General features: G+C 43.5%; 1 protein-coding gene across 2 annotated transcripts in view; it reads left to right on the forward strand.

The window, feature by feature from the left end:
- Positions 1-445: 445 nt before the first annotated feature.
- Positions 446-27,056, forward strand: part of RAB6A (RAB6A, member RAS oncogene family) — a 65,426-nt gene continuing 38,815 nt past the window's right edge. For both annotated transcript variants that reach the window (XM_083362192.1, XM_083362191.1), the window contains exon 1: positions 446-848. In XM_083362192.1, the coding sequence (XP_083218318.1) occupies positions 779-848 (70 nt within the window). In that variant the 5' untranslated portion in view covers positions 446-778. The remainder of the gene's footprint in view (positions 849-27,056) is intronic.

Genomic DNA, 27,056 nt, shown 5'->3' on the forward strand with positions numbered 1-27,056 from the left:
TTGCAGAAGCCTTTACCATTAAGGATGTTCCCCGAGACCCAAGCAGGGAGAGGAGGTGCGAGTAACCATGGGAACGGGTAACGATTTTTCCACAAAACCCGCCTCCCGGGGTCATTTCGACCAATGCTTACCCTCCGTGTGACGCCGCAGGTAGGCTGACGTCACGACCTCGCAAAACACGCCCTCTCTCTCTCTCTTTTCCCAAGACCTCCCTCCCTCCCTCCGTTTTGGCGCCTGCGCACTACTCCTGCTGGCGTCACCCTCCTGCTCCTCCCGGAGGTTGGAGCCGGCGGGTGAGCGACGGGAGCCCGGCCCCGCCCCCCGCTTTCCTGTTCCCTCCAATCCGCGCGAGGCAGGGGCTGCTTTTTCCCCTTTCCTGATTGGGCGGCGGCGGCGAGCAGCGGGCGGGCGCGAGGCGGGGCCTGGCCTGAGGAGAGGCGGACGGCGGGCGGAGCCGGCATTGCCTCAGCGCGGCGCCCGGGCGAAGTTGGTGTCGTGGCCGAGGGATCCGCTCGGAGCCGCTTCCCTCAGTCCCGCCGGAGGAGCTGCCGCCGTCTCCCGGCCGCCGTCTTCCCTCAGTCCTCCGCGCGTCGGGCCGGCTCCGTGGCGGGAAAGGCCTAACTCTCCTCAGGCGCCTGAGGAGAACGCCTGAGGCGGCGCGGCCCGTCCTCCTCTTCCTCTCCCTCCCCCCCGAGAGTCAGCCGGGGAGACCCTTCTCTCCTCCCGCTCCTCCTCGTCGTCCTCCAGCAGCGGCCTCCTCCTCCAACTCCTCCTCGTCATGTCGGCGGGCGGCGACTTCGGCAACCCGCTGCGGAAATTCAAGCTGGTCTTCCTCGGCGAGCAAAGCGGTGAGTCCGGCCCGGCCCTTGCCCCTTCGGAAGCGCGGCGCGCCGATCGCCTCGGCGCGCCGACTACAACTCCCATGAGCCCCCGCGCGGGCGGTGGTGGTGGGGGGAAAGAGCGCGGGGGCTGCCCCGGGCCCGCCTCGCCTGGGTTCTGGCTTCTCCTCCAGCTCCGTCAGGAGAACTTGGATCTTTCTATCGTCTTTTATTATTCCCATCAACTTCTTCCTTATCTTCCTCCTCTTATTTCTCTTCGTTATCTTCATTTCCCTCTTCGTTGTCGCCTTCATCTTCGTTATCTTGTCGTCTTCCTCTCCAGCTTCTTCATTTTCATCTTCCTCTCCATCAACTTCGTTATCTTCATCGTCACCTTCTTTCTTATCTTCATTATAGTCTTCATCTTCGTTATCTTATCATCTTCATCTCCAGCCTCCTCGTTTTCATCTCCCATCAACTTCATTATCTTCATCATCATCTTCATCTTTGTTATCTTCATTTCCATCTTCATTATAGTCTTCATCTTCGTTATCTTATCATCTTCATCTCCAGCTTCTTTTCATCTCCCATCAACTTCATTATCTTCATCATCATCATCATCTTTATCTTCATTTTCGTCTTCATTATAGTCTTCATCTTCGTTATCTTATCATCTTCATCTCCAGCTTCTTTTCATCTCCCATCAACTTCATTATCTTCATCATCATCTTCATCTTTGTTATCTTCATTTCCGTCTTCATTATAGTCTTCATCTTCGTTATCTTATCATCTTCATCTCCAGCTTCTTTTCATCTCCCATCAACTTCATTATCTTCATCATCATCTTCATCTTTGTTATCTTCATTTCCGTCTTCATTATAGTCTTCATCTTCGTTATCTTATCATCTTCATCTCCAGCTTCTTTTCATCTCCCATCAACTTCATTATCTTCATCATCATCTTCATCTTTATCTTCATTTTCGTCTTCATTATAGTCTTCATCTTCGTTATTTTATCATCTTCATCTCCAGCTTCTTTTCATCTCCCATCAACTTCATTATCTTCATCATCATCTTCATCTTTGTTATCTTCATTTCCGTCTTCATTATAGTCTTCATCTTCGTTATCATCTTCATCTCCAGCTTCTTTTCATCTCCCATCAACTTCATTATCTTCATCATCATCTTCATCTTTGTTATCTTCATTTTCGTCTTCATTATAGTCTTCATCTTCGTTATCTTATCATCTTCATCTCCAGCCTCTTCATTTTCATCTTCCTCTCCATCAACTTCATTATCTTCATCATCATCTTCATCTTTCTTATCTTCATTATAGTCTTCATCTTCATTATCCTATCATCTTCATCTCCAGCTTTTTCATTTTCATCTCCAACTTCATTACCTTCATCATCATCTTCATCTTTGTTATCTTCATTATAGTCTTCATTATCTTATCATCTTCATCTCCAGCTTCTTTATTTTCATCTTCATCTCCATCAACTTCATTATCTTCATCTTCATCTTTTTTAACTTCATTTCTGGCTTCATTATAGTCTTCATCTTCATTATCTTATCTTCAGCTTCTCCATCATTGTCTTCCACATCATCTTCATCTTCCTTGTCTTCATTTCCGTCTTCATTATAGTCTTCATCTCCATCATCATCTTCATCTCCATCAACTTCTTCATTATCATCTTCATCCTCCTCTTCATTATCTTCATTTCCAGCTTTGTTATAGTCTTCGTCTTCATTATCTTCGTCACCTTATCATCTTCAACTCCATCAGTTTTTTCATAATCTTCCTCATCTTCTTCATTATCTTCATTTCCATCTTCATTATAGTCTTCATCTTCATTACCAACTTCCTCATCTTCATCTCCATTCACTTTTTCATTATCTTCCTCATTATCATCTTCATCATCATTTCCATTGTCGTTTTTATAATTCTTCATCAATTTCTTCATTATCTTCCTCCTCCTCATCTTCATTATCATCTTATCTTCGTCTTCATCATCATCATCATCTCCTCCTCTTCCTCCTTGTTATTCTCTTGCACTCTGATTTCCTCCTCCATCTGACCAGCGAGGGACAGGAAGGAAAGGCAGATCCCGGGTGGGGCCAAAAGAAACCTGGATTATTTTTATTATTAATTACCTCCATTTGGAGCAAACGATAAATAGTGGTGGGTGGTGGTGGAAGGGTCCCGATCTCCTTAGCCTCTTTCCCCCATCCTAAAAGAATCCTCCCCTTTTCCGAGAAAGCCCCTTTGTATTAAACCACCTCTGCTTTCACTGGATCACTTCTAAAAAAACAGGAGAAGCTACCTGGAAAGCAACGTAATGCATTCATTCATTACATTTTTATATCTGTGTATTAAAAGGCTCACAGTGGCCGCTGGACAACCTGGCATTCTCTGCTGCTGGCCCATCTTTCTGTGGAGTGGGAGGAAAACAACCCAATTATTAATCCAGATCAGGGTGTCAGGCCCCTCTCAATGCATGTTTTTATTTCCAATTCTGAGGCTTAGCTTGTATTTATACTGCATAATAAGCCAAAACATGGCTGTTGGCAAATGTATTTTGTGAATCCAGCTTAGCATGCTAATGCACATCTAGTTGGCTGGGCTGATCCGGTAAACCACACTGAAGCAGTGGGATTTTTGTATTGTGTTGTGTGTCTGAGCCTGTTTTGGTTTTCTCTGGAGCATCGGAACTGGAAGCTAACACAAACGGTGGAAAGAAACACTCATTTTCTTTGGCTGCTTCTCCCTGTCATAGTTCAGTTGCTAATTTGGAAACCATGAGCTTTAAACACCCTAGCTATTTCTAACTTCAGGAGGAATTTTACAATTTTCTGGATCTGGGAATTACTACATTTTTCTAATAGTATGTTGACTAAGTTCCATAGAGACTTGGTTTTCTCAATTAATTGCATTTTAAGATATTCTGTAATTCTGTAATTTCTTCTTTTGCTGGGAATAGATAAATCCTCAATCACTCTGAAACCCCCTGTTGAATTTAGTCTGGAATAATTTAGTAGTTTCAGATTCATCATAAGAATTTAGCTTGGCTATCCACACCATATGAAAAGAAAGTGGTTTTCTTTTAGGATAAATATGTACTCAACACGGCCGGTTCTGCGCTGAGATTTTCAATTTGGTGAAAGAATAAATCATTAACATGTCATGAATATTATCTTTGTATTTTGGTGTACCTGTCCCTGACAGTGTTGATTGGGTTGAAAACTAGAAAGGGCGTTTATGTATATTTTTTGAAAGAATTATAATCGCTAAATTTGTTAAGGGCTGATCCTTTTAAAATATTATTTTGGTAAGCACTTGAATTTACTGTTTGTTTTGGTCTAGTTTCTTCAGTGGAACAGTGATAGGATCCATTAAGAAAGAAAAGGTAGATTTTTCTCAACCATGATATTGGAATTGTCCTTGTGGTACACCATTGTGACAAGTCTGCTTGAATGTAATTGCCCTCACTCTTCAAAAATGAACATTTCTATTAATTTCATGCTCCTAAAAATGATTAGAGAATATGTTTACATACCTACAAAGTAAAAATACTGCTGATTCATACTCGGTTGATGTGGTTTTATAGGGTGTGGGGTGAGGTGAAAAGTAGACAGTTTGCTTTAAAGACAGGCATTGAGTCTTAGAAACAAAACACTTCGAGTAGTGATAATAATCTAAATCAGGGGTATCAAACTGCTGGCCTGCGGGCCGGATGCATCGTGCCAAAACAGTGCCCACCCCAACTTCGGCAATGGGAAAAAAGTTGCAATACTTGACACCCTTGATCTAAACTTTTACTACAGGATATCTATTGTCTCTTCTCTACTTTCCCATTCTTCCATCAATATCAAAATCCAGAATTCCGTATTGTTTTTATTATTTTGCAGGGGGTAAGAACCACTTAGTCATAAAACGCTGTGGAATGATTTCTCCCTAATCTTTCTAGTTTTTTAAAAAAGCTAACTAGGTGTAGACAAATACCCCGAGATCATGAACAGCTGCATCAATATGCTTGGTGTCTTTATGATTCTGGTGGTATCTGCATGGCATCAGTAAAAATGCTCAGGTGAATCTTTTTAAAGTACTTTTTATACCTTTATTTATTAAATGTATATGCTGCCAATCTCACAGGTAAGACAACTCATAATTTATATACTTCCAATGGTTACCATTTGGCTCAGTAATCACAATTTTCCATCGGTTAGGAATAATAGATATTTATTGTCTCGTGTATTGTTTGATGCCATTGCTTGTATGATGCAGCGGGTATGTTGGTGGCAAGCATACCACAGATCTCAATAAAATATTTATTGTAGATTAAATAGTAATATTTCCAAGTGAAACCCATTCTTTTCTGAAGTAATTGTGAATTGAACTGTGCATGTTCCTGTGTGTGTTCTTCCATTCACTTATATCTACTCAACACACACGTAAACCAGCTATATAGGTGCAGTATTGTTTATGAATATGTTACTGGTTTATTTTGTGCTTGGAATCTCCAGCTTTCCTCCAAGAAGGCACATTATTATGTGCCATTTGTTTTTCCTGAAAAACAAAAGCCCTTGGGAAATAAAGCTAAAAAAAGTTACTGTCTGAAGTTCATCCAGTGAGTTTTCTATCTTTAGAGGAACTGGAACACTTCTCTAGACTCTTAACTCACCAACTTTTGTTTATAGGCTTTTGTGTAGGCCACTGGTGATATTTTGTGATGAAAAATAAGCTACAGACGAAATAATGAAAACCATAATATTATTTCCTTGGTGATTTGTAAAAAAAAATATTATAGGCATGGGGACCTGAATCCATCCCTTTATTGTTGAGCTCTAAATAGATTCTAAACAACCTTTATTTAGGAAATGCCTTACTTAGCAAAAGGCTCATGGATATGACTCGGCAAGAGTAGTTTTGTTATTGCAAAGGTGAACGAAGCCACAAACACAGGTTTCTTCGCGGCAGTACACAGAAATCAATGCCCTTACATCGGCATCTGCACGGGGAATCTAAATTTTAAGATTTTTCTTTTAGCTTTCCAAATCAAGGATGGTCTTGGAGAAGTCACCTAATTAGGGTTGACTTAATGGTTCATTCTCTGTGTGTGTGTGTGTGTGTGTGTGTGTGTGTGTGTGTGTATGTGTGTGTGTGTGTGTATATATATATATATGTCGATCTGAAGGTCGGCAGTATGGCGGGTCGAATCCCGAGTGCCGTGTAGCAGAGTGAGCGCCTGTTACTCGTCCCAGCTTCTGCCAACCTAGCAGTTCGAAAGCACGTAAAAATGCAAGTAGAAAAATAGGGACCACTCCGGTGGGAAGGTAACAGCGTTCCGTGCGCCTTTGGCGTCTAGTCATGCCGGCCACATGACCACGGAGACGTCCTCAGACAAGCGCTGGCTCTTGGGATTTGAAACGGAGATGAGCACCGGCCCCTAGAGTCGGAAACGACTAGCACGCATGTGTGGGGGAACCTTTACCTTTATATATATATAAGAAAGAAAATGGCAAAGCCCTCCTCCCATACTTAAAAGGGACCACAGACAGAATCAGCAAGGTCCTCCAAAAACACAACATCAAAACAGCATTCTACACAGACAGAAAAATATCCACCATCCTAAGAAACCCCAAGGACATAATTGGGTTAGAAAACCAAGGAGTATACGAAATCCCATGCACCACCTGCCCCACCACATACATCGGACAGACCAACAGAAGAATAAGTGCACGCATTGAAGAGCACAAAAACTCACTCAGAAAGGGAGAACAAACTTCATCCCTGGTCCAACACTTTGAAGCCACGGGACATGAAATTGATTTTAAAAAAACCAAAACTATCGCCAAAATTGAACATTTTAACAACAGAATAATCAGAGAAGCCATTGAGATAGAAAAACGCCCCCACAGCATGAATAAACGAGATGATACCTCTCGTCTACCAGCCATTTGGAAACCCGCCTTGATTGACAGACGAAGCCCAACCACAAAGAATGATACCAGACCCAAACTCATGATAACATCACATGACATCACCACCACACAACCATTCAAAAAGCAAATCCGAACCCACAACGATAAAGACACACAACCACAAAACAGAAACCTAACTACAGCTGCAACATCAGCCACTTTAAACCCCTCCAAACCACACAATAAGCAAACTGACACCCACTATAAAAACATGGCACCACCACAAACACGAAGCCGAACAAAAGCAGCACAACTCACCAGCTCAGGTCTGGAGCTGGCAGCTGAGACCAGCCCATCCACTCAGAACACCCCCCCACCCAATCAGAACACACCCACCATTCAAAACACACTCCCACCCAATCAGAACACACTTGGTCCCCTACCCAATCAGAGCACACCTCCACAGAACACACCCCCTCTGGCAGTTTAAAAAAGAGGAACAAACAGCCACATGCTTCTCCCAGAAGAAGGAAGCTAAAGCCTGATGATGACGGATGGGATTCCGTCGAAACGTTGCGCCTACACCTTTAGTTCTACGCGGGGAAAAACCCGAAAAACCAAGGATCCATATATATATATATATATATATATATATATATATATATATATATATATATATATATATATATATATCTCGAGAGTTTGCGTGCTTGAGAAACTGCCATTTGGATGAACTTCAGACGACTTTTTTTAGCCTCATTCAGAAAAAAAAGATTACACAATAATGTCCTTTCTTGAAGGAGAGTTGGGGAATTCAAGTACCTGTACCTGAAAAGCTGAGAACAGGATGTCAGCCAAGGGTCCTCCTCCCCCCCCCTCCTTTTTACATCCTTCAGTTAGTAATTTGGACTCATATTTTCAGGTTTTCAAACTTGATTTATATAGCTATTAGCCGTGACAACTGTCCCTCCGGATATTTTCTATAAAGTACTGTTGCAAGAGTTATGAAGTGCACTGGCAGCACTATAAAGAGCGGTGTTTTTCTCTAGAGACAATTAGAGTTGTTACCTCAAGAGAAGGATGAACAGAGTAGAGAGAAAACAATATACAAACCAAATTGAAAGATTCCCGAGGCATATACTTGGAATATATTTGCTGGAAAAATCAGCCTGTCTCACTGCTAGATTTAAAAGCATGGAATGCTGCGGTTGCAGGGGTACATTTGCAGTTTTTGGAAGTGGTTGACAACTTACAGGAAATTCCTTTATTATTTATCTATCTATTTATTTTTTATTTATTTATTTATTTAAATTTATATGCCACCCTTCTCCCTAAGGACTCAGGGCGGTGCACAACAATAAAAATTAAAAACATAAAATAGAAAATTTAAAAAAGAATTAAACAATAAATACAATAATTATATGACAATTTAAAAACCAGTAAAAAGCTAATTAAAACCGTAGTCAGTCCAGGCCCGCTTTTTGGAACAACCAGGTCTTCAGGTCACGGCGGAAGGACCGAAGGTCAGGGGTCGTCCGCAGCTCCGGGGGCAATTCATTCCAGAGGGTCGGCGCGCCCACAGAAAAGGCTGTCCCCCTGGGGGTCGCCAGCCGGCATTGCCTGGCCGACGGCACCCTGAAGAGGCCGACTCTGTGGGAGCGAACCAGGCGATGGGAGGTTGACAATGGCAGCAGGTGGTCTCGCAAGTACCCCGGGCCTAAGCCATGTAGGGCTTTAAAGGTTATTACCAGCACCTTGAATCACACCCGGAGGGCAACCGGAAGCCAACGCAGCTCGCGCAGGAGTGGTGTAACATGGGAGTACCGAGATACTCCCATAAGCACCTGTGTGGCTGCATTCTGCACCAGTTGAAGCCTCCGGGTGCTCTTCAAGGGCAGCCCCATGTAAAGAGCATTGCAGTAATCCAAACGAGAAGTGACGAGGGCGTGGGTGACCGTGCATAGGGCATCTCGGTCCAAAAGAGGCGCAATGGTGCACCAGGCGAACCTGTGCGAAGGCCCCCCTGGTCACAGCCGTTAGATGATCTTCCAGGTTAAGCTGTGAATCCAGGAGGACACCCAAGTTGCGGGCCCTTTCTGAGGGGGGCAAGAGCTCTCCCCCCATCAAAAGAGATGGAACATGTTGGACAATGCGAGACGCCGGTATCCACAGCCACTCGGTCTTGGAGGGGTTCAGCCTGAGCCTGTTCCTTCCCATCCAGACCCGCACCGCCTCCAGGCACCGGGACATCACGTCAAGGGCATCACTGGGTTGGCTCGGGGTGGAGATGAACAACTGGGTATCATCAGCATATTGGTGATACCTCACCCCAGAGCCGCAGATGATCTCACCCAGCGGCTTCATGTAGATGTTAAACAGGAGGGGGGAGAGAACCGACCCCTGAGGCACCCCACAAGTGAGGGGCCTCGGGGTAGATCTCTGTCCCCCTGCCAATACAAACTGCGAGTGGCCCAAGAGGTAGGAGGAGAACCACCATAAAACAGTGCCTCCCACTCCCACCCCTCCAGCCATCGCAGCAGGATACCATGGTCGATGGTATCAAAAGCCGCTGAGAGGTCAAGTAGGACCAGGACAGAGAAACAGCCCTTGTCCCGGGCCCGCCAGAGATCATCCACCAGTGCGACCGATGCCGTTTCCGTGCTGTAGCCGGGTCTGAAACCGGACTGGTACGGGTCCAGATAGTCCGCCTCCAGGAATTGCGGGAGCTGACGCGCCACCACACTCTCAACAACCTTCGCTACAAAGCGAAGGTTGGAGACAGGACGGTAGTTATTCAATGAGGTCGGGTCCAGGGCAGGCTTCTTGAGGAGGGGCCTCACCACCGCCTCTTTCAAGGCGGAGGAGAAGACACCCTCTTGTCAATGAAGCGTTGACCACTGCCTGGAGCCAGCCCCGTCTCCTCCCGGGCAGCCGAAACCAGCCAGGAGGGACATGGGTCCAATAAACAAATGGTAGCGCTCAGTTTACGCATGATCCTGTCCACATCGTCCAGAGTCACAGGGGCAAACTCATCCCAAATGGTATAATCAAGGCCTGCCCTCTCCGCTCTGCCGGACTCTGCCCAGTCGGAGTCCAAGCCAGTCCGGATCTGAGCGATTTTGTCCTGCAGATACTGCACAAATTCCTCAGCCCTACCCTGCAACATGGTACTTCAGGTCTTTTTAGTCTGGTAACATAAAGCTTACTGTTAACTTGTTAATGCTGGTTGATTCTTAATTCAACTTCAGGTCCCCAATTTTAACAGAGTAAATATCGATTTACAAGGGTGCTAGCGGAGATCTGCAGTGATTCTATTTTTATGTATGCTTAAAAACATACTCTATTTAGAAATGGAAATTGCAGCTGATCTATGCTAAAAAAAAATACTGTGGCATTTAGTCACATCTTCCAGCCTTTGAGCCACCGTAATTCTTAAGGGAGGTTCTGACTGAATTAAATAATTCGTTGTAACTTTTCTTTAATCCTTTTCCCCCTGGTCTTTCATTTTGCCGTTAGAACAATATCTGTAAATTATATATCTTTGAAGACTAAATTCCATGCTTCCTTATAGTATGTTATTCCAAATTCTAGTGTGAGTTTGGAATGAACCCTATAATCATTCTGTGGACTTGCCTGGACTGACTGATTTCAGGAGCAGTTCTTCAGCTACTGTTTTGCAAAGATTCTTCAGACTTCATTGGCAAAGTCTGCATTTATTTGAGGGTATGGTTATTTCTAAAAAAAACCCCCACGATTTTGTAAAAAATCATTTTGTGGATTTCAGATGTTGCAAGTTCTTAAGGTTCTGCAACAAGAAATTGGGGCCTGCAAAATTGAGACCCAATTCCCCCACTAGTGTAATTTAGCTCAGCCTGTGTAGCGGCCAGGATGCCAAAGCATCCCTTTGCTATCTTTTGTACGATAGCTATTAAATATTTCAAAGTTTTTCTCAGGCCCATTTTTGTTTGCAGCACTGAAGATTTATAATTATCTCGTTCGACTTTGTGTTTGAGATGGAATCTGGAAGCAGCACAAGAGTAAAACTACTGTAGCCTTGCCTAGCCTAAGGCCCTCCAGATGTATTGGCCAGCTTGGCAGAAAGCATATGGAACCTTCCAGAAGAAATCAGGTCAGAGAAAGCTGTCTATTTGAGGGAACACCTGCTGCCAGCATCAAGTTCCCTTCGTCCAGTGCGCTCGCAGAGGGAGGGTCTTCTCAGGGTGCCGCCGGTAAAACATTGCCGGCGGATAACACCCAGGGGGAGGGCCTTTTCTGTGGGTGCGCCTGCCCTCTGGAACCAGCTGCCCGTGGAGCTCAGGACTGCCCCTGACCTACGTTCATTCCGCCGGGACCTGAAGACCTGGCTCTTTGAGCTCTCTGACCCAGGCTGAGAATTTTAACTGAGAATTTTAACTGGGGTTTTATTTTCAGTGATAATTTAATCTTTTTAATTGTCTTTTAACTTTGTATTTTATATTGGTGTGATTTTAAAATGCCCTGTAAACCGCTCTGAGTCCTTCGGGAAAGGGCGGTATATAAATCTAATAAAATAAAATAAAATAAAAAAAATAAAACTAGATAGGGGTCACAGTAACAGCCCCCAGAATTGTGACTGTCTTTACATACAGAGCTGGAAGGGAAGATGGAGGTCATCCAGTCTAGGCTTCTGCAGAGTGCCAGATCTGTAATGCTGGGTAAAAACCTCAGCGTTTCTAAGAGATTGCCATGGTGTTTTGGCATACAAAATAAGAATTGTTTCAGTGTCAACAGTGTCTCCTAATGTTTATCCAAGATCTCCTTGCATTGGTTGTGGTCGTCTTCTTTGAGACCATTGAGTCCATTCTCCTTTTTTTTTTTTTAGTGAGACCGTTCAGAGTTACAGTGGCATTGGAAAAAAAAAATGACTTGCGACCATTTTTTTCACACGTATGACCGTAGCAGCATCCCCACGGTCACGTGGTTTACATTCTGATGCTTGACAACTGACTCACATTAATGATGATCACAGGGTCATGGGATCGCCTTTTGCAACCTTCTGAGAAGCCAGGTCCACGGAGAAATCAGATTCGCTTAACAACCGGGCTACTAACTTAGCAACTGCAGTGATTCACTTAACAAATGGGGCAAGAAAAGTCGTAAAATGGGGCAAAACTCATTTAACAAATTTCTCACTTTGCAACCTAAATTTTGGGCTCAATTGTGGCCATGGGTTAAGGACTACCTGTCTAAATGTATGCGTGCAGTAATTCCATTGTGATCAATTATTAAATTTAAGCTTAAGTATTCATATGTACTCCATGTAGTTTTTTTAGTGTGTTGTGGATTTAATTGCTGAAGGAAGTGACTACCGCTAGCACTCAAAAGTCTGAGGTGGTGTTGTTACCAAACTCAGCTTCTTTATAGTTGAATGGAATTGTTGGCAAAGATATACTTAACTTGTGTCTGCTTATTTTGTTCTGAAAGATAAGAACTTTCTCTGGTCATTAGTGAGAATTTTGTGGATGAAATATGTATGTGTGTGTGTGTGTGATTGTGTATACATACAAACATGGGAAAGAGCAGGAAGACTAGATGTTAACAGGTTTGATTTGACGAAAGAGCAAGAAAATACGAGCTTGGAAGCATCATATCAAATTGCCTTCTTGTCTATCCACTTTAAATCTCAAAGTGAGAGAGTAAGCAAGCAAATGGCCACTTTGCTAGAAATGTATTCTGCTCTAGTTAACTAGAGTATTCAGTATTCTGCAGAAGTTCTCTTGAAGCATAAGGACGTTGCACATATTAAGCTTTTCAGCCCTACTGATTTGGAGAAAAACAAAGGCCATTTTGCTCCATAGAATATTATTGCAAAGTTGAGGGTCGTTTGTACCCTAAGCATGATCATAAATTATCTTAACACGTTTTAATCAAAATGATCAATGTATCAATTCTGTTATTCGTGCAGATTTTATGTTACGCACACTAATACATTGAGAGCTTCTGCACTGGAGACAAATTCCTTGCGTGTCTAATCACACTTGGCCAAATAAAGTATTTAATTCAATTCAATCCTTGTCTATTCTGTGAGCTATATAAACACAGCACCCAGTGTTGGGAGTAAGGTGATGTAATTTTGGGAGGGTTTCAAGAAATTGAGGTTTTCCACATCTGATTTAGAATACTGTCGGAATTCTGTTATTGAACAGTTCAATGTGTTGTATAGGGTACCCAAAATTTTATTAAATTGAATAGTACAAGGTAACACAATTTTTTTATTACTGTAAGAAGCCTTTGGCCAGAGTAAAAGAAAGGCTAAGAATTTTGGAATAATTTTGGAAATTCTAACTGCTTTCCAAAAATGAGGCTCTGGAATTGGTGCAATACAACTAAGCAATCCTTAGCTGAGGGAACCAGAGACGCTAATTGTTCCACCAGCAGTGAGTTATAATAGGGCAAAAATGGTATTATCAGATATAACTGAACATAAAATTGTAGCAGTGAGGAGGCCGCATATTACATACAGAATTTTAATTATATTTAATCCTATTTACAAACGTGTACATTTTATGCCCATTTCAATGGCTGGCTGTGTGGTTTATAACACTAACCAATAGCATGAAATAAAATGCTAAAAGTAACATTAGGCCTAAAAGGGCATCTAAGTCTAAACCTAAAAATTATAGGTTTCCACCCCGTTCCTAAAGTGTGATAAAGAGGCACCTATTTCCACGGCAGTTTATTCCGCTGCACAGGCCTTGCCGTATCCAAAATAAAATTTGCTGTTAATATTAAACGTCTGTGGCAGGAAGTGTCAAAGCTACCTTATTGGGGTAGAAATGCAGGGCAGGTAAAGCCTTAGACAGGAAAGTTTTAATTGAACAGATTGCTTGTCCAGGTGCTCAGATAAGGTTCTTGCAGAGGCCCCCCCCAACGACTGCATTTCTGCCTAATACGGATAGTCCTCGACTTAACAACAGTTCGTTTAACGACCGCACTGAAAAAAAAAGACTTTATGAACCATTGCAGCATCCCCGTGGTCGCGGGCTTTATATTGGGATGTTGGGCCAACTGGTTTATATTTATGACGGTTGCAGAGTCCCAAGGTCACGTGATCGATCCCCTTCTGACCATCAAAGTCAGTGGGGAAGCCAGATTGACTTCACAACTGTGTTACTGATTTAACAACATTTAACAAATGTGGCCAAAAAAAAAAAAGCTGCAAAATGGAGCAAAACTCACTTAGCAACAGAAATTTTGGGCTGAGTTGTGATCGTAAGTTGAGGATTACCTGTAGTTGCAAAGAATGGCACCGAGTTATTGCCCATCCTTGCAATCAGTGGGATGGCTAATTGCTTCTTTTTCCTGCCTGACTCCTTTGGTACAATCCCTAAGACTGCACCTGTACGGTGTTGAAATGTGGACTGCACCACAGTTGTGTGAACTTCCTGCTCTCTATTTCTGTTGGAGGTTGCATGGCTACTTGAGGTTTGCAGAGGAAATTAGTGGTGCCAGGTTAGCTGGAAGGGACCCCAGGGGTGTCAAACTCAATTTCATTGAGGGCCGCATCAGCATTGCGGTTGCCCTCGGGGGGGGCGGGTGGGTGTGGCCTGGGTGGGCGTGGCCTACTGGGTGGGCATGGCTAAAGTGTGTATGGCCTACTGGGTGGGCGTGGCCAGCTCTACATCGTTGGCATCAAGGGTGCCTATGGGGGCCTGGGCAGGAGTGGGACAGACCTGAGGGTCTCTGGCAGAAGGAGGGTCTCTGGGCCAGGGCCAAGGCAGTGGGGGCCGTTCCCTCACTGTTTCCAGGATGGCTTCGTGGGCCGCATGAAACCACTTTGCGGGCCAGATCTGGCCCCCGGGCCTTGTGTTTGACATGTCTGCCTTAGAGGTTATCTAGTCCAACCCCGTGCTCAGGCAGGAAACCCTATACACCAGTGCTGGCGAACCTTTTAGAGACCGAGTGCCTTAACTGCAACCGAAAACCCACTTATGTATTGTCGGGTGCTGGGTGGGCGTGGCCCAGTGGGTGGGCGTGGCCTATTAGGTGGGCATGGCTGCGGTGGTAACGGCAGACTGGGTGGGGCTAAAAAGTTCAATCAATCAATCCCAACTTTGCGAGATCTTTTTTTTTCCACTGAGAAGTTGAAATTGATTGATTGAACCCTTTTTTTTTTTTTTTTTTGCACACAGCGGTGGAGGCCTAAAGCGAAAAGGTTTTATAAAACCCAGCTGAAGGCGTAGGACTTGGGCGATGGCGTGTGTGCCCGCACGCATGCCATAGGTTCGCCACCACGGCCCTACAGTATACCATTTCAGACAAGTGGCTGTCCAGTCTATTCTTAAAAGCCTCCAGTGTTGGAGCGCCCACGATTTCTGGTGGCAGGCTGTTCCACTGGTCCATTGTTCTCACTGTTAGGAAGTTTCTCCTTAATTCCAGGTTGCTTCTCTCTTTGGTTAGTTTCCATCCGTTGCTTCTCGTCCTGCCATTCAGGCGCTTTGGAGAATAGCTTGACTCCCTCTTCTTTGGGGCAGCCCCTCGGATACTGGAATAACTGCTATCATGTCACCCCTGGTTCTTCTTTTCTCTAGACTAGGCACACTCATTTCCTACAACCGTTCTTCATCTGTTTCAGCCTCTCCCCCCCCCCCCAGTCATCTCTGTTGTTCCTCTCTGCACTTTTCCCAAAGTTTTCAAGCAGTCAGGTTTGAACCATCAAATTAAGTCGGGCACAGGCCTTCAAATGAAAAAGGCAGCAAGAAATAAAATCTCGGTCAGCTCCAGCTGTACAGAACGGCTTTTGGTAAGGCTCATTGCAGTTAGCTTAATCGAGAGAGATTGTCTCAGCAGCTTTCTTATTCTGCTCAGCTTTAATGGCATCAGCACATCCTAAAGCTAATTGAAGCTTTATATAGGCAGCTGTAATATCTCTTCTAGTCATTTCAGCCCCCACCCCCTGGGAGAAATAGCTGGACTGCTAATGGGCTTTATAGAATTCTGCAGTCGTAAGAGACGGAGGCCCTGTCAGAAATCGCTCCTGTTCCTTGAAGGACAGTGATTGACATTTCTCCCACAGAGGAAGTAGTTTGAGAATGGATCTCCTCCGAGTCTTGGGTTGCACCTGGAAAAGTTGAATGGGTATCATAGCTCCGGCGTTTTAGATTTCTTGATGCTCTAAGTGCAGGCATGGAAGAAAGTTTTCCAACAGAGGCTTTTAATCGCCCCCTGTGTCTGCTTATACAGATAATAATAAATAAATAAATAAATAAATAATAATAATAATAATAATAATAATAATAATAATAATAATAATAATAATAATAATGTGAGAAGGGACCTTGGGGGTCATCTAGTCTAACCCCCTGCTCAGGCAGAAAACCCCATACCATTTTGGAAAAATGGCTGTCCAGTCTCTTCTTAAAAACTTCCAGTGTTGGAGCATTCACCATTTCTGGAGGCAGGTTGTTCCACTGGTTAATTGGTTCTCACTGTCAGGAAGTTTCTCCTTAGTTCTAGGTTGCTTCTCTCCTTGACTAGTTTCAATCCATCCATCCAGTTAATGTTGTAATAGTTCATACTATTTAAATTTTGTTTTGGAAATGAAAATGAAGTGGAATAAATGTTATAAATATAACAATTACTTTTACATGTGTTACTGTTAAATTATAGAAAAAAGCTACTCCAGAGGTCTATGGAATTCTTGTATATTTGTTTCATATATATATATTCGCAGAGCTTAAGTTTTAACCTTTGTTAGGGAGTTTTCTTCATCCACTTAATTTAAATAAGAAATAACTAAAATATCATCGAGCCATCATAGAATATTTCAGAGAAATGCAGCATACGTGTAGCTGAAAATAACCAGTGAAGACTATCACTCTGATATTACATGTATGGAAACTGTGAATGTGATTAGACATGCTTTAATTTCCAATTTTCTGCTAGAGAGAGAGAGAAGTTTTAACTCTCCAGTTTTATTGCATGTCATCAACCTCAAGTATATGGTTGTAGTTGAGCAGCATATTGGAAATAAAAGGTTCCTCGTCAATGCGATGTATGTATATGTATAATATATATAAAACCTTAAGACAGATAGTCCTCAACCTACGACCGTACTTGACTCCAAAATTTCTGTTGCTAAGCGAGACGTTCGTTAGGTGAGTTTTGGCCCATTTTACAGCCTTTCTTGCCACGGTTGCTTCGGTAAATCACTGGAGTTGCTAAAAGTTAGTGACAGGATTGTTAAGTAAATCTGGCGTCCCTGTTGACTTTGCTCGTCAGAAGGTTGCAGAAAGCGACGACGTGACCCTGGGATACTGCAAATGTCATGTATTGCCGTGTTTTCCCGAAAGTAAGACCTACCCCGAAAATAAGCCCTAGATTGATTTTTTTTGGGGGGTGGGCCTAACATAAGCCTCAGTTTTGGGGCGAGGCACATGCCTAAAAATCAAGCTGGGGTGAGGGTTTGGGTCTTACCATTGCAGCCAGGCCTCCCATGGATCGACACCCACCTCGCCGGCCCACTTCTTCTTCTGCGGCCGAAGGAGCAGCTTCCATCTGCAGCTGAAAATGGAGCCCAGGCCTGCATTGGCATTTCCGGAAGGCCTCTGTAGCCGAGAACCGAGCTACGGATTGAATCCGTAGCTCGGTTTTCGGCTTCAGAGGCCTTTCCAGAATGAAGCCGCTCCTTCGGTCGCAGAAGAAGCAGGGCGGCTGGGCGGGGCTGTTGGTGCCGCTGCGGCGAGGTGAATGGAAAACACACACACCCCGAAAAAAATATATAAAAAATAAAAAGAAATAAGCCCCCAATGCCTCTTTTGGAGGCAAAACAAAAATAAGACCGGGTCTTATTTTCAAGGAAACAAGGCATGAGTCATTTGCCAGGCATCCAAATTACGATGACGTGGCCCTGGGGGATGGCCATTAAGTGTGAAAGACGGTCATAAGTCACTTCCTTCAGTGCCGTGGAAACTTTGAACAGCCCCCAAATGAAAGTGTATAAGTCAAGGACTACCTGCATATATTATTACTCAGCAGGTACGCTAGTCACAGCCCAGCCTACAGGAGGAAGACCTGTCAGACAGTGACTCGTGCTTGTGTCACCCCACAATTGGACCTCCACAATGTCCTTTGCACGGGGCTGACTTTGAAGCTCACCCCCTAAAATCTCCAAGTGGCCCAAAATAGAGTGGCCAATTTGCTTAACTGTGGTAGTTAACTACAGGTAGTCCTTTACTTACAACAATTTCTTTAGTGACTGCTTGAAGTTGAGACGCCACTGAAAAAAGTGACTTATGACCCTTTTGGTATCCGTAGCAGAACATCCAGATTTAGCCATAGTTTCGTTCCACACAGCATTAGCCTTGTGATCTCTCAAGCTTCCTCCTTCGGTTATATGTTCAAGATGGACAGTGTTTAATATTTATTTGTTATGTATATGTAGGGATGTGGGTCTATACATACGTTGTATATAGTATGGTTAGGTGTGCGTCATGTATGTGTTTCACTTTGAGAGCAGGCAACTAAATTTCATTTTTGATGTGTGCCATTGTCCCACAGTAAAAAACTGACAATAAAGCTTATCTTATCTTATCTTATCTTATCTTATCTTATCTTATCTTATCTTATCTTATCTTATCTTATCTTTTTCACATTTAATGACCATTGCAGCATCTCCACGGTCACATGATCAACTGCCATGTATTTATGATGGTTGCAGTGTCCCAGGGTCATGTGATCACCTTTTGCAAACCGGAAAAGTCAACGGGAAAGCCAAATTCACTTAACAACCATGTTACTAATCAAACACAAGACATCAACTCTAGTTTTGTAAGCTATGATTTCTGTTACTGTTAGGTTCTGGACTGTAAGCTTGTCCAGGTTTTTTTTTTTATTATTGTTTAATACTTAACTGATAGAATTTTATTTATTAAGTAGATTTAAGGCTGCCTAACTCGGTGTGTATTGCTTTCATCATGATGGCTGAATTTGAACAAGTAATGCTGACATTCTCTTTTGATTAGAGACACTATTGTAATTTTTTTTAAAAGAAATGATGGGTTTTTCACTTTATCATTTTGGAATGTCCCTTTTTTGCCTCTCGCCAGACCATTTCCAAAAACCTTCTTGTGCATTTTTCAGCTGTTTTTTTTACAATTGATTTCTATTTCAGTAGCCATTAAAAATAACAACTCTACAAAAATCAATAGAATTAATACTTTAAGGATTACTTCAAAGAATTTCACTGCTTTCGTCACCTGGACTTTGGTCACGCTGGTAGAGTCACCGTGCCATTGGCTGGGTCACAGGCAGTGAAGCAATATCTAAGTTGACTTCTGTATTTGCTTCTACGTGTCACACTTCTTTGAACTGACCTCATTACAAAATGGAAACTCGTACAGTGGCCTATATTCATGGACCTCTCAAAGTTTCTTCTTTTACGATTTGATAAAAAGGTAAAGGTTCCCCCGCACATGCGTGCTAGTCGTTTCCAACTCTAGGGGCCGGTGCTCATCTCCGTTTCAAAGCCGAAGAGCCAGCGCTTGTTCGAGGACGTCTCCGTGGTCATGTGGCCGGCATGACTAGACGCCGAAGGCGCACGGAGTGCTGTTACCTTCCCACCGGAGTGGTCCCTATTTTTCTACTTGCATTTTTACGTGCTTTCGAACTGCTAGGTTGGCAGAAGCTGGGATGAGTAACAGGCGCTCACTCTGCTACGCGGCACTCGGGATTCGACCCGCCAAACTGCCGACCTTCTGATCGACAGGCTCAGCGTCCTAACCCACTGAGCCACCGCGTCCCTTACAATTTGATAGATCATGCTAAATCCTTTAAAAAGCCCAGAAGAATTAAACCTATAGTCACAATATTCCTTTCCAAACCGTAAATTTTGACACATACATTTATTGTTATTCAAAAGACTTTAAGGCTGCTCGTATAAGCTTTTTTAAGTATCTTAACAATAAATTGACAGATAAAAAAAATACAAAAAGTTATTTATTTTTTTAAAATTAGAATAGAGTATAATTCTTTATTGGCCAAGTGTGATTGGACCCACAAGGAATTTGTCTCCTGTGCATCAGTTCTCAACGTAGATACAAGCAACAAGTGATAAATCCTGATCAGAATCATAAGCGCAATCATCATAAATCATAAGATACAACACTCAGTGATAGTCATAAATAGCAATCAACTTGTGTATGTCTAGTTTAATGAAGAGAAGGGTGAGGGGTGGCATAATAGCAGCCTTCCAATCTCTCAGGGGCTGCCCCAAAGAAGAGGGAGTCAAGCTATTCTCCAAAGCGCCTGAAGGCAGGACAAGAAGCAACGGATGGAAACTAGTCAAGGAGAGAAGCAACCTAGAACTAAGGAGAAACTTCCTGACAGTCAGAACAATTAACCAGTGGAACAACCTGCCTCCAGAAGCTGTGAATGCTCCAACACTGGAAGTTTTTAAGAAGAGCTCAGGCAGCCATTTGTCTGAAATGGTATAGGGTTTCCTGCCTGAGCAGGGGGTTGGACTAGATAACCTTCAAAGTCCCTTTCAACATCATCATCATCATCATCATCAGATACTAAATTTATAACCTAATCATAAGATACAAACAAATCATAAGGTACAAAGATACTAAGTAGAAACAATCAGTGAAAATCAGGGGTCTTCAAACTTGGCCCTTTTATGACTTGTGGACTTCAACTCCCAGAATTCCACAGGTGCCTGCCTGAAGAATTCTGGGAGCCGAAGTCCACAAGTCATAAAAGGGCCAAGCTTGAAGACCCCTGACATAAATCATCAGATAACAACAAAGTTATACTCATAAGGTGCTAAAGCAGGGGTCTTCAAACATGGCCCTTTGATGACTTGTGGACTTCAACCCCCAGAATTCCTCAGCCAGGCGTGCCTGGCTGAGGAATTCTGGGAGTTGAAGTCCAGAAGACATGAAAGGGCCAAGTTTGAAGACCCCTGTGCTAAAGGAATAGGTGTTAAGGAATTTGTTGTGCAGAGGTCTCCTTGTTCTACCAAAGAGTTGCACAGACAAGGAAGGGTACTGAGAGCAGCAAGAGTCACACACAGGAGTACACTGAGTTGTAAAAGCAAAAAGTAGTTTACTTTAAGGTGGTGTAAAAACAAAAATGCACAGTCAAAAATAAACAGTACAGGTCATACACAATAGCAACGGTCCAAGAAGTAATCCAAAATACAAAGTCTTCTTACCGGTCCAGAGGTCAATACACAGTTCAGGCAACAGAGCAAAAACAGTAATAGTAGAGAGCAGTGAATTCAGAGAGAGAGAGAGAAGCTACGTTCCTAGCTTCCTCTTATGGCCATGAGAACACTTACACACCCATTGGCCAATTAACATCTTGAAAGACATAACATTATGGTTAATATATTTTCAACCCAACATTGTAGGCTAACACCATATGCCTAACAATAGGTAATAGGAAAGATGAGAAGGATAATAGTAGTAATACAGCCCTACTAGGTGGTTTGACATCCCAGGAAGTAAGACAGTTTTGTGGAACTTAGTTGTTTAGCAGAGTGGGGGAGGGCTGTCCTTGTGTGTGGTTGTTTTGGCATGCATTGCCCTATAGCGTCATCTTGAAAGAAGAAGTTGAAACGGTTTATATCCAGGATGTGAGGGGTCTGTAAATGTTTTTACAACCTTCTTTCTGGCTTGCGCAATATATAACTCCTCAATAGAAGGCAGGTTGGTTGCAATAGTTTGGGTTTTTTTCCCTTGCAGTCCTAACTATCCGTTGAGGTCTGCGTCTGTCTTGTTTGGTTGCAGTGCCAAATCAGACAGTGATTGAGGTGCAAACGAGAGACTCAGTACTTCCTCTGTAGAACCGTCTCAGCAGCTCCTTGCAGGCATCTCCGTGGTCATGGGATCAAAATTGCCAACTGGCTCATATTTGTGACGGTTGCAGTGTCCCGGGGTCACGTGATTCCCCTTTAGCGGCCTTCTGACCAGCGGAAGTCAATGGGGAAGCCAGATGCACTTAGCCACCGTGTGACTAACTAACTTAACAACTGCAGGGATTCGCTTAATGCTTGCGTCAAGCAAGGTCGTAAAATGGGGGCAAAGATCACTTTAAGAACTGTCCTTGCTTAGCAACAGAAACGCTGGGCTCAACTGGTGGGATCATAAGTTGAGGACGACCACCTGTAAGTTGGAACAGAGTGTTCAAGCCCTGATTACTCCACCACATACAGCGAGATTAGTCTGCTTCGTCCCATATTATTTAGCATCTGTATGGAATTTCGAAGAAATGTACTCTGTTCAGAGTGAGGTACCATCCATATACACAGATGTTCCCAGTTGTACCCTGGACTTGATCGCAGGGTGCTGCGATGGCCAAAGCTTCAGAGAGAAGTCCATGTTTTTCCAGCACCATTGAAACTTTGAGTCATTGGACAAGTGGATGTAACGGGAGGACTGCTTGGACTTCGTTTTCAATGTTGATGTAAGCTACCGTGTTTTGTACTTTGAACTGCTCTTGAAGATTAGTCAGAAACTTTCAGTTACGGGAAAATATAGCCACCTAGATCAGTGGTGGCGAACCTATGGGCACACGTGCCAGAGTGGGCACTCGGAGCCCTCTCTGTGGGCACGCGCGCCTCTCTCTTTGGCTACGTTTTTGCAGGAAAAGGCCATTTCTCAAGCCCCTTCCTAGCCAAAATAAGCCTCCGGAGCAAGCCTGCTGTTTTCAGCTTTGAATTATATCAAATCTGACACCAGAAACAGACTAACAGATGACCTGAGTGCTGCATGTCTTGCTCTCAAACTTACAAAGTATGAGCCAAGGTTAGTCAAATTATCAGCATGCGTAACAACAGCAAAAAAATCACATTAATTGTCCAAAAGCAAGCCAAATGCAAACTTTTACCTTTCAGTAAAAAGTTGTATCATTGAAAGCTTTGTTGTTGTGTTTTCCTTTTAAGACAAAAGATGTTAATGTGCGAGTCATTTTTTTCTAAACTAAAAACCTCAGTATCCAGATTGAATTGCCGTGTTGGCACTTTGCCATAAATAAGTGGGCTCCGAGTGCCCACTCTGGCACGCGTGCCATAGGTTCGCCACCACTGTCTTAGGAAAATAGGAAAACCTGATTTTCTCAACTTTAAGCATAAATTTGTTTCGAGACATGACTCTTATTCCTTTTGAAATGTCTTATGGGGAGACTACTCCAGGTAATTTCTGCATTTCCCTTCTTACTGTTCTGTTTTTAATCTCTCTGCAACATAAGCCCGCTCGTGGCTTATTCCATGTGGCAGGCGTGCTTTAGTCCCCTGACTTCTTTCAGTTTCCTGCTCTGCAAATTGATAAAAAGTTCTCTTAGAGTATTTCCAGCTGGATGCTTCTTTAGAATACGGTAGTTCCAGTTGTTGATGCTTACTTCTTCAGGTTGATGATCACAATCGTTGTCATGCTATAGGCATCTATATCTGGAATCTTAATTTTCCGTTTCAGGTTATCTTAACCTGCCACCATTGCATTCTCATTGGATTGCTGAGCTAGGGATTCACGAATTGATTGTTTGAAAAGAAGTGCTGTATTCTGGGCTTTTGAAATAGGTAATATATTAATTCTGGAGGCGTCTCATCTTTCCCCATGAATCCCTCTGATCTGGACTTGGATAAACGTAGCCGTAAACCAAGCTATCAGCCCCGGTGGATAACAAAAGAGGCCTATGTCATATATGGTGTTTTGCTGCAGTATATAGCTCGCTGATAAGCATAACATTAAAGTAGTATACTAATCTAAACTAGGATTTTAAAAAGCAGCAACATATCCTAAAAAAATGGCAGGTCAAGAAACAACAGATGGAAACTAACCAAGGAGAGAAGCAACCTAGAACTAAGGAGAAACTTCCTGACAGTTAGGACAATTAACCAGTGGATCGACTTGCCTCCAGAAGTGGTGAATGCTCCAACGCTGGAAGTTTTTAAGAAGAGACTGGACAGCCACTTGTCCAAAATGGTATAGGGTTTCCTGCCTGAGCAGGGGGTTGGACTAGATGACCTCCAAGATCCCTTCCAACTTGATGATGATGATGATGATTATTATTATATCTGTCCACATATATGTAGTCCTTGGCTTATGACGGTAATTGGGACCAAAGATCCATTGCTAAGCAATGCAGTTGTAAGGTGACTTCATCACTTAGTGACAGCAATGCAGTTGTCAGGTGACTTCATCACTTAGTGACAGCAATCCTGGCACTCCCCATTGCAACTGTCAATCAAATTCCACTGGTTGTTCCACCACAATCCAAGCCATTCTGGGCTTGGTTCCTCCCATCCTGAGCCTTGGTTTTCTCAAGGTAAGGGACTGCTGCTTCTTCAACTCTCCCCATTAGTCTTTATTGCATTTCTCCATTACAGGCAGTCCTCGACTTACAACACTTTGTTTACTGACCGTTCAAAGATACAGCACTGGGAAAAAAAGTGACTTGTGACCATTTTTCACAATTACGACCCTCCCAGCATTCCTTTGATCACGTGATTTCCATTCGGCCTCTTGACAGCTGGTTCATACTTGCGATGGTCGCAACTTCCCGGGATCACGTGACCCCCTTTGCGACTTTCCGACAAGCAAAGTCAAGGGGGCAAACCAGACTCATTTCACAACCGTGTGACGAATTTAACACCTGCAGTGATTCGCTTAACAAATACGATGGCAAGACAAGTCGTCGGCTAAAACGCACTTGACAAATTTCTCACCTAGCAACATAAAAGTATGGGCTCAGTTGTGTGGCTGTAAGCCGAGGACTACCTGTGTTATATGAATCTAGCAATTTGGTTCTTCACAGATCAGTTGAGTAAGAAAAATCAACCGTATCTGAATTTTCCTTTGTGAGATAATGGTCTTCGTACGAAAGCAAAGTGGTTTTTGTCCCTTTGTTTATGCCACCCCAGTCCTACACAAGTTCTTCTGTTGCCTTCCACAAGGTGACTCAAGATGCATATCTTCTCTCAACATTTCACTTTAGGTCTTCACCTCATGTTTTTCAGCCTTACCGACGTTTTCCTCCTGGATTGTCCGACATTTTGCCTGCTGTTTAAGCTATAGTCTAATTTCTATGCTCCAGGAAGAGTTTTCTACTGGAATGGGGGGGGGAAAGAACTCCCAGTTTAATATGCCTTATCATAAATGATTGGCTAGGTTTTATGGACTTGGCACTGGCACGTTATGTAAGTAAATTTGGAAGCAGGCTCAATATTTCCATGGTTACTGGTAACATCCTGCCTATGCAAGAAATCTGAAATAAAGGCTGATGGTGAATTTTAGGTTTTTCTGCTATATCACTTGCCGGTTATTTGCTTGTACAAGATTGGAGTCCCAAGATTTTAGACAGTATTCCATTACATCAAGAGTATCAATGGAAGAAAGAACTAAAATATTAAAATGTAGCTATTGGGATTAAATAATTTGTTCAAATACTATGTAGCCCCCACCTCTATTGGGGAGTAGTAATTTCAAAATATGGGGAGGTCATCAGACCATAAAGAATGATCAAAAAGCAATTGTGGCTTTAGCATTCTTATTTTGTTTACAGGTAATCGCTATTGAGCCCACAATTATTGTTTCAAGACAACTGTTAAGTGATTTTTGCCCCATCTTATGACCTTTCTTGCCACAGTTGTTAGGTGAATCACTGCGGTTGTTAAATAAATCTGGCTTCTATCCCAATGGTTTTGCTTGTCAGAAGGTCGCAGAAGGGGATCACATGAACCCGGGACACTGCAGTTGTCATAAATACTAGTCAGTTGCCAAGCGCCTGAATTGTGAACACGTGACCCTGGGGATGCTGCAAAGGTCATAACGGAAAAATGGTCATAAGTCACATTTTTCAGTGCCATTGTAACTTTGAACCGTCGCTAAATGAAATATTGTAAGTCGAGGACTGCCTGTAGTGCATGTCATCAGTGAAGACCTCAACGCCATTGGTCACGTCTGTCAGAAATGGTGCAGGGTCTCCTGCTTGGGCGGGGGGTTGGACTAGATGACCTACAAGGTCCCTTCCAACTCTGTTGTTCTATTCCAGGGGTCTTCCAACTTGGCCCTTTTATGAATTGTGGACTTCAACTCCCAGAATTCCACACGTGCCTGGCTGAGGAATTCTGGGAGTTGAAGTCCAGGGGTCATAAAAGGGCCAAGTTGGAAGACCCCTGACTTAGCCACGTCTTCGCTTAATGATCAAGTAGCCGGCTCCAATTGTAGTCACTAAACGAGGCCTATCTGTATGCTGTTTATACGCTACTGTTAGATGTGGTGTGATTTTATTGTCTTTGAGATTCTAGATCAGGGGTCTTGAAACCTGGCCCTTTGATGACTTGTGGACTTCAACTCTCAGAATTCCGCTGAGGAATTCTGGGAGTTGAAGTCCACAAGTCATCAAAGGGCCACGTTTGAAGACCCCTCTTCAATTTAATGCGAAAACTAAGTGTGGCGAAGAGGACTGGCAAAGCCAATTCCGGCACGCAGTGTCCGGCACAGCTTAGGCCGACGTGTACATGCTGCATTTGTTGAACCGATGGCTTTAGGCTTGCACAACTTGTGCTTATGCTGTGCTTTTGCAGCGTGACTTGCTTTACAAGCTCGGCAAAGGTGAGGCCACCCCAGGTGGAGCGGTTGTTTTTTTTTCCCCTCCTAGGCGGTTACGTCTGAGTGAAGCGACTTCGGGGAGGCCTTCAAGGTATTTTGGAAGCCTTCCTTCAAGCAAGCGTTTTCCTGCAGATCGTTCAACACGATGGGCACACAGGTAACATGACCTGCTTATCGGGTCTGTGCTTTCATCGGCAAGGTGTGGACCAGTGGTAGATTTGCTCTAGAGAGAATGGTCCTTTTATTTCGCCGCCTGACAGCTAACATTCTGCCAGGATAAGCCATGCGGAAGTGGTTGTGTTGTCTTGTGCGCTTTCGGTACACAGTCAACCTTTTACAGGCATACAAAAGAATAGTGAGAACCGCGGCTCCATACAGACCTTTAGTTTTATTGCTGGACCGATTCTTCAACATTCCTACAGCCTGGCCGAAAGCAGAATTTGCTGCTGTTATTCTGCACTTTGACTTCTGTATACAGGTAGTCCTCGCCTTAACGACCGTTTGTTTGTGGCCACTGTTCAAAGTTGCAACGGCACTGGGGGAAAAACCGCCCTGCGACTATTCTTCACACCAAACGACCATTGCGGCATTCCCCGTGGTCACGCGCTCAAAATTCAAGATGCTTGGCAACAGGTCTCTATTTGTGACGGTTCGCAGCGTCCCTGGGTGTGTGTGTGTGTGTCATGTGATCCCCCTTGGCGACCTTCTGACCAGCAGAGTCAATG

This window comes from Vipera ursinii (assembly GCF_947247035.1).
Source record: "Vipera ursinii genome assembly, chromosome: 4".
Classification (NCBI taxonomy): domain Eukaryota; kingdom Metazoa; phylum Chordata; class Lepidosauria; order Squamata; family Viperidae; genus Vipera; species Vipera ursinii.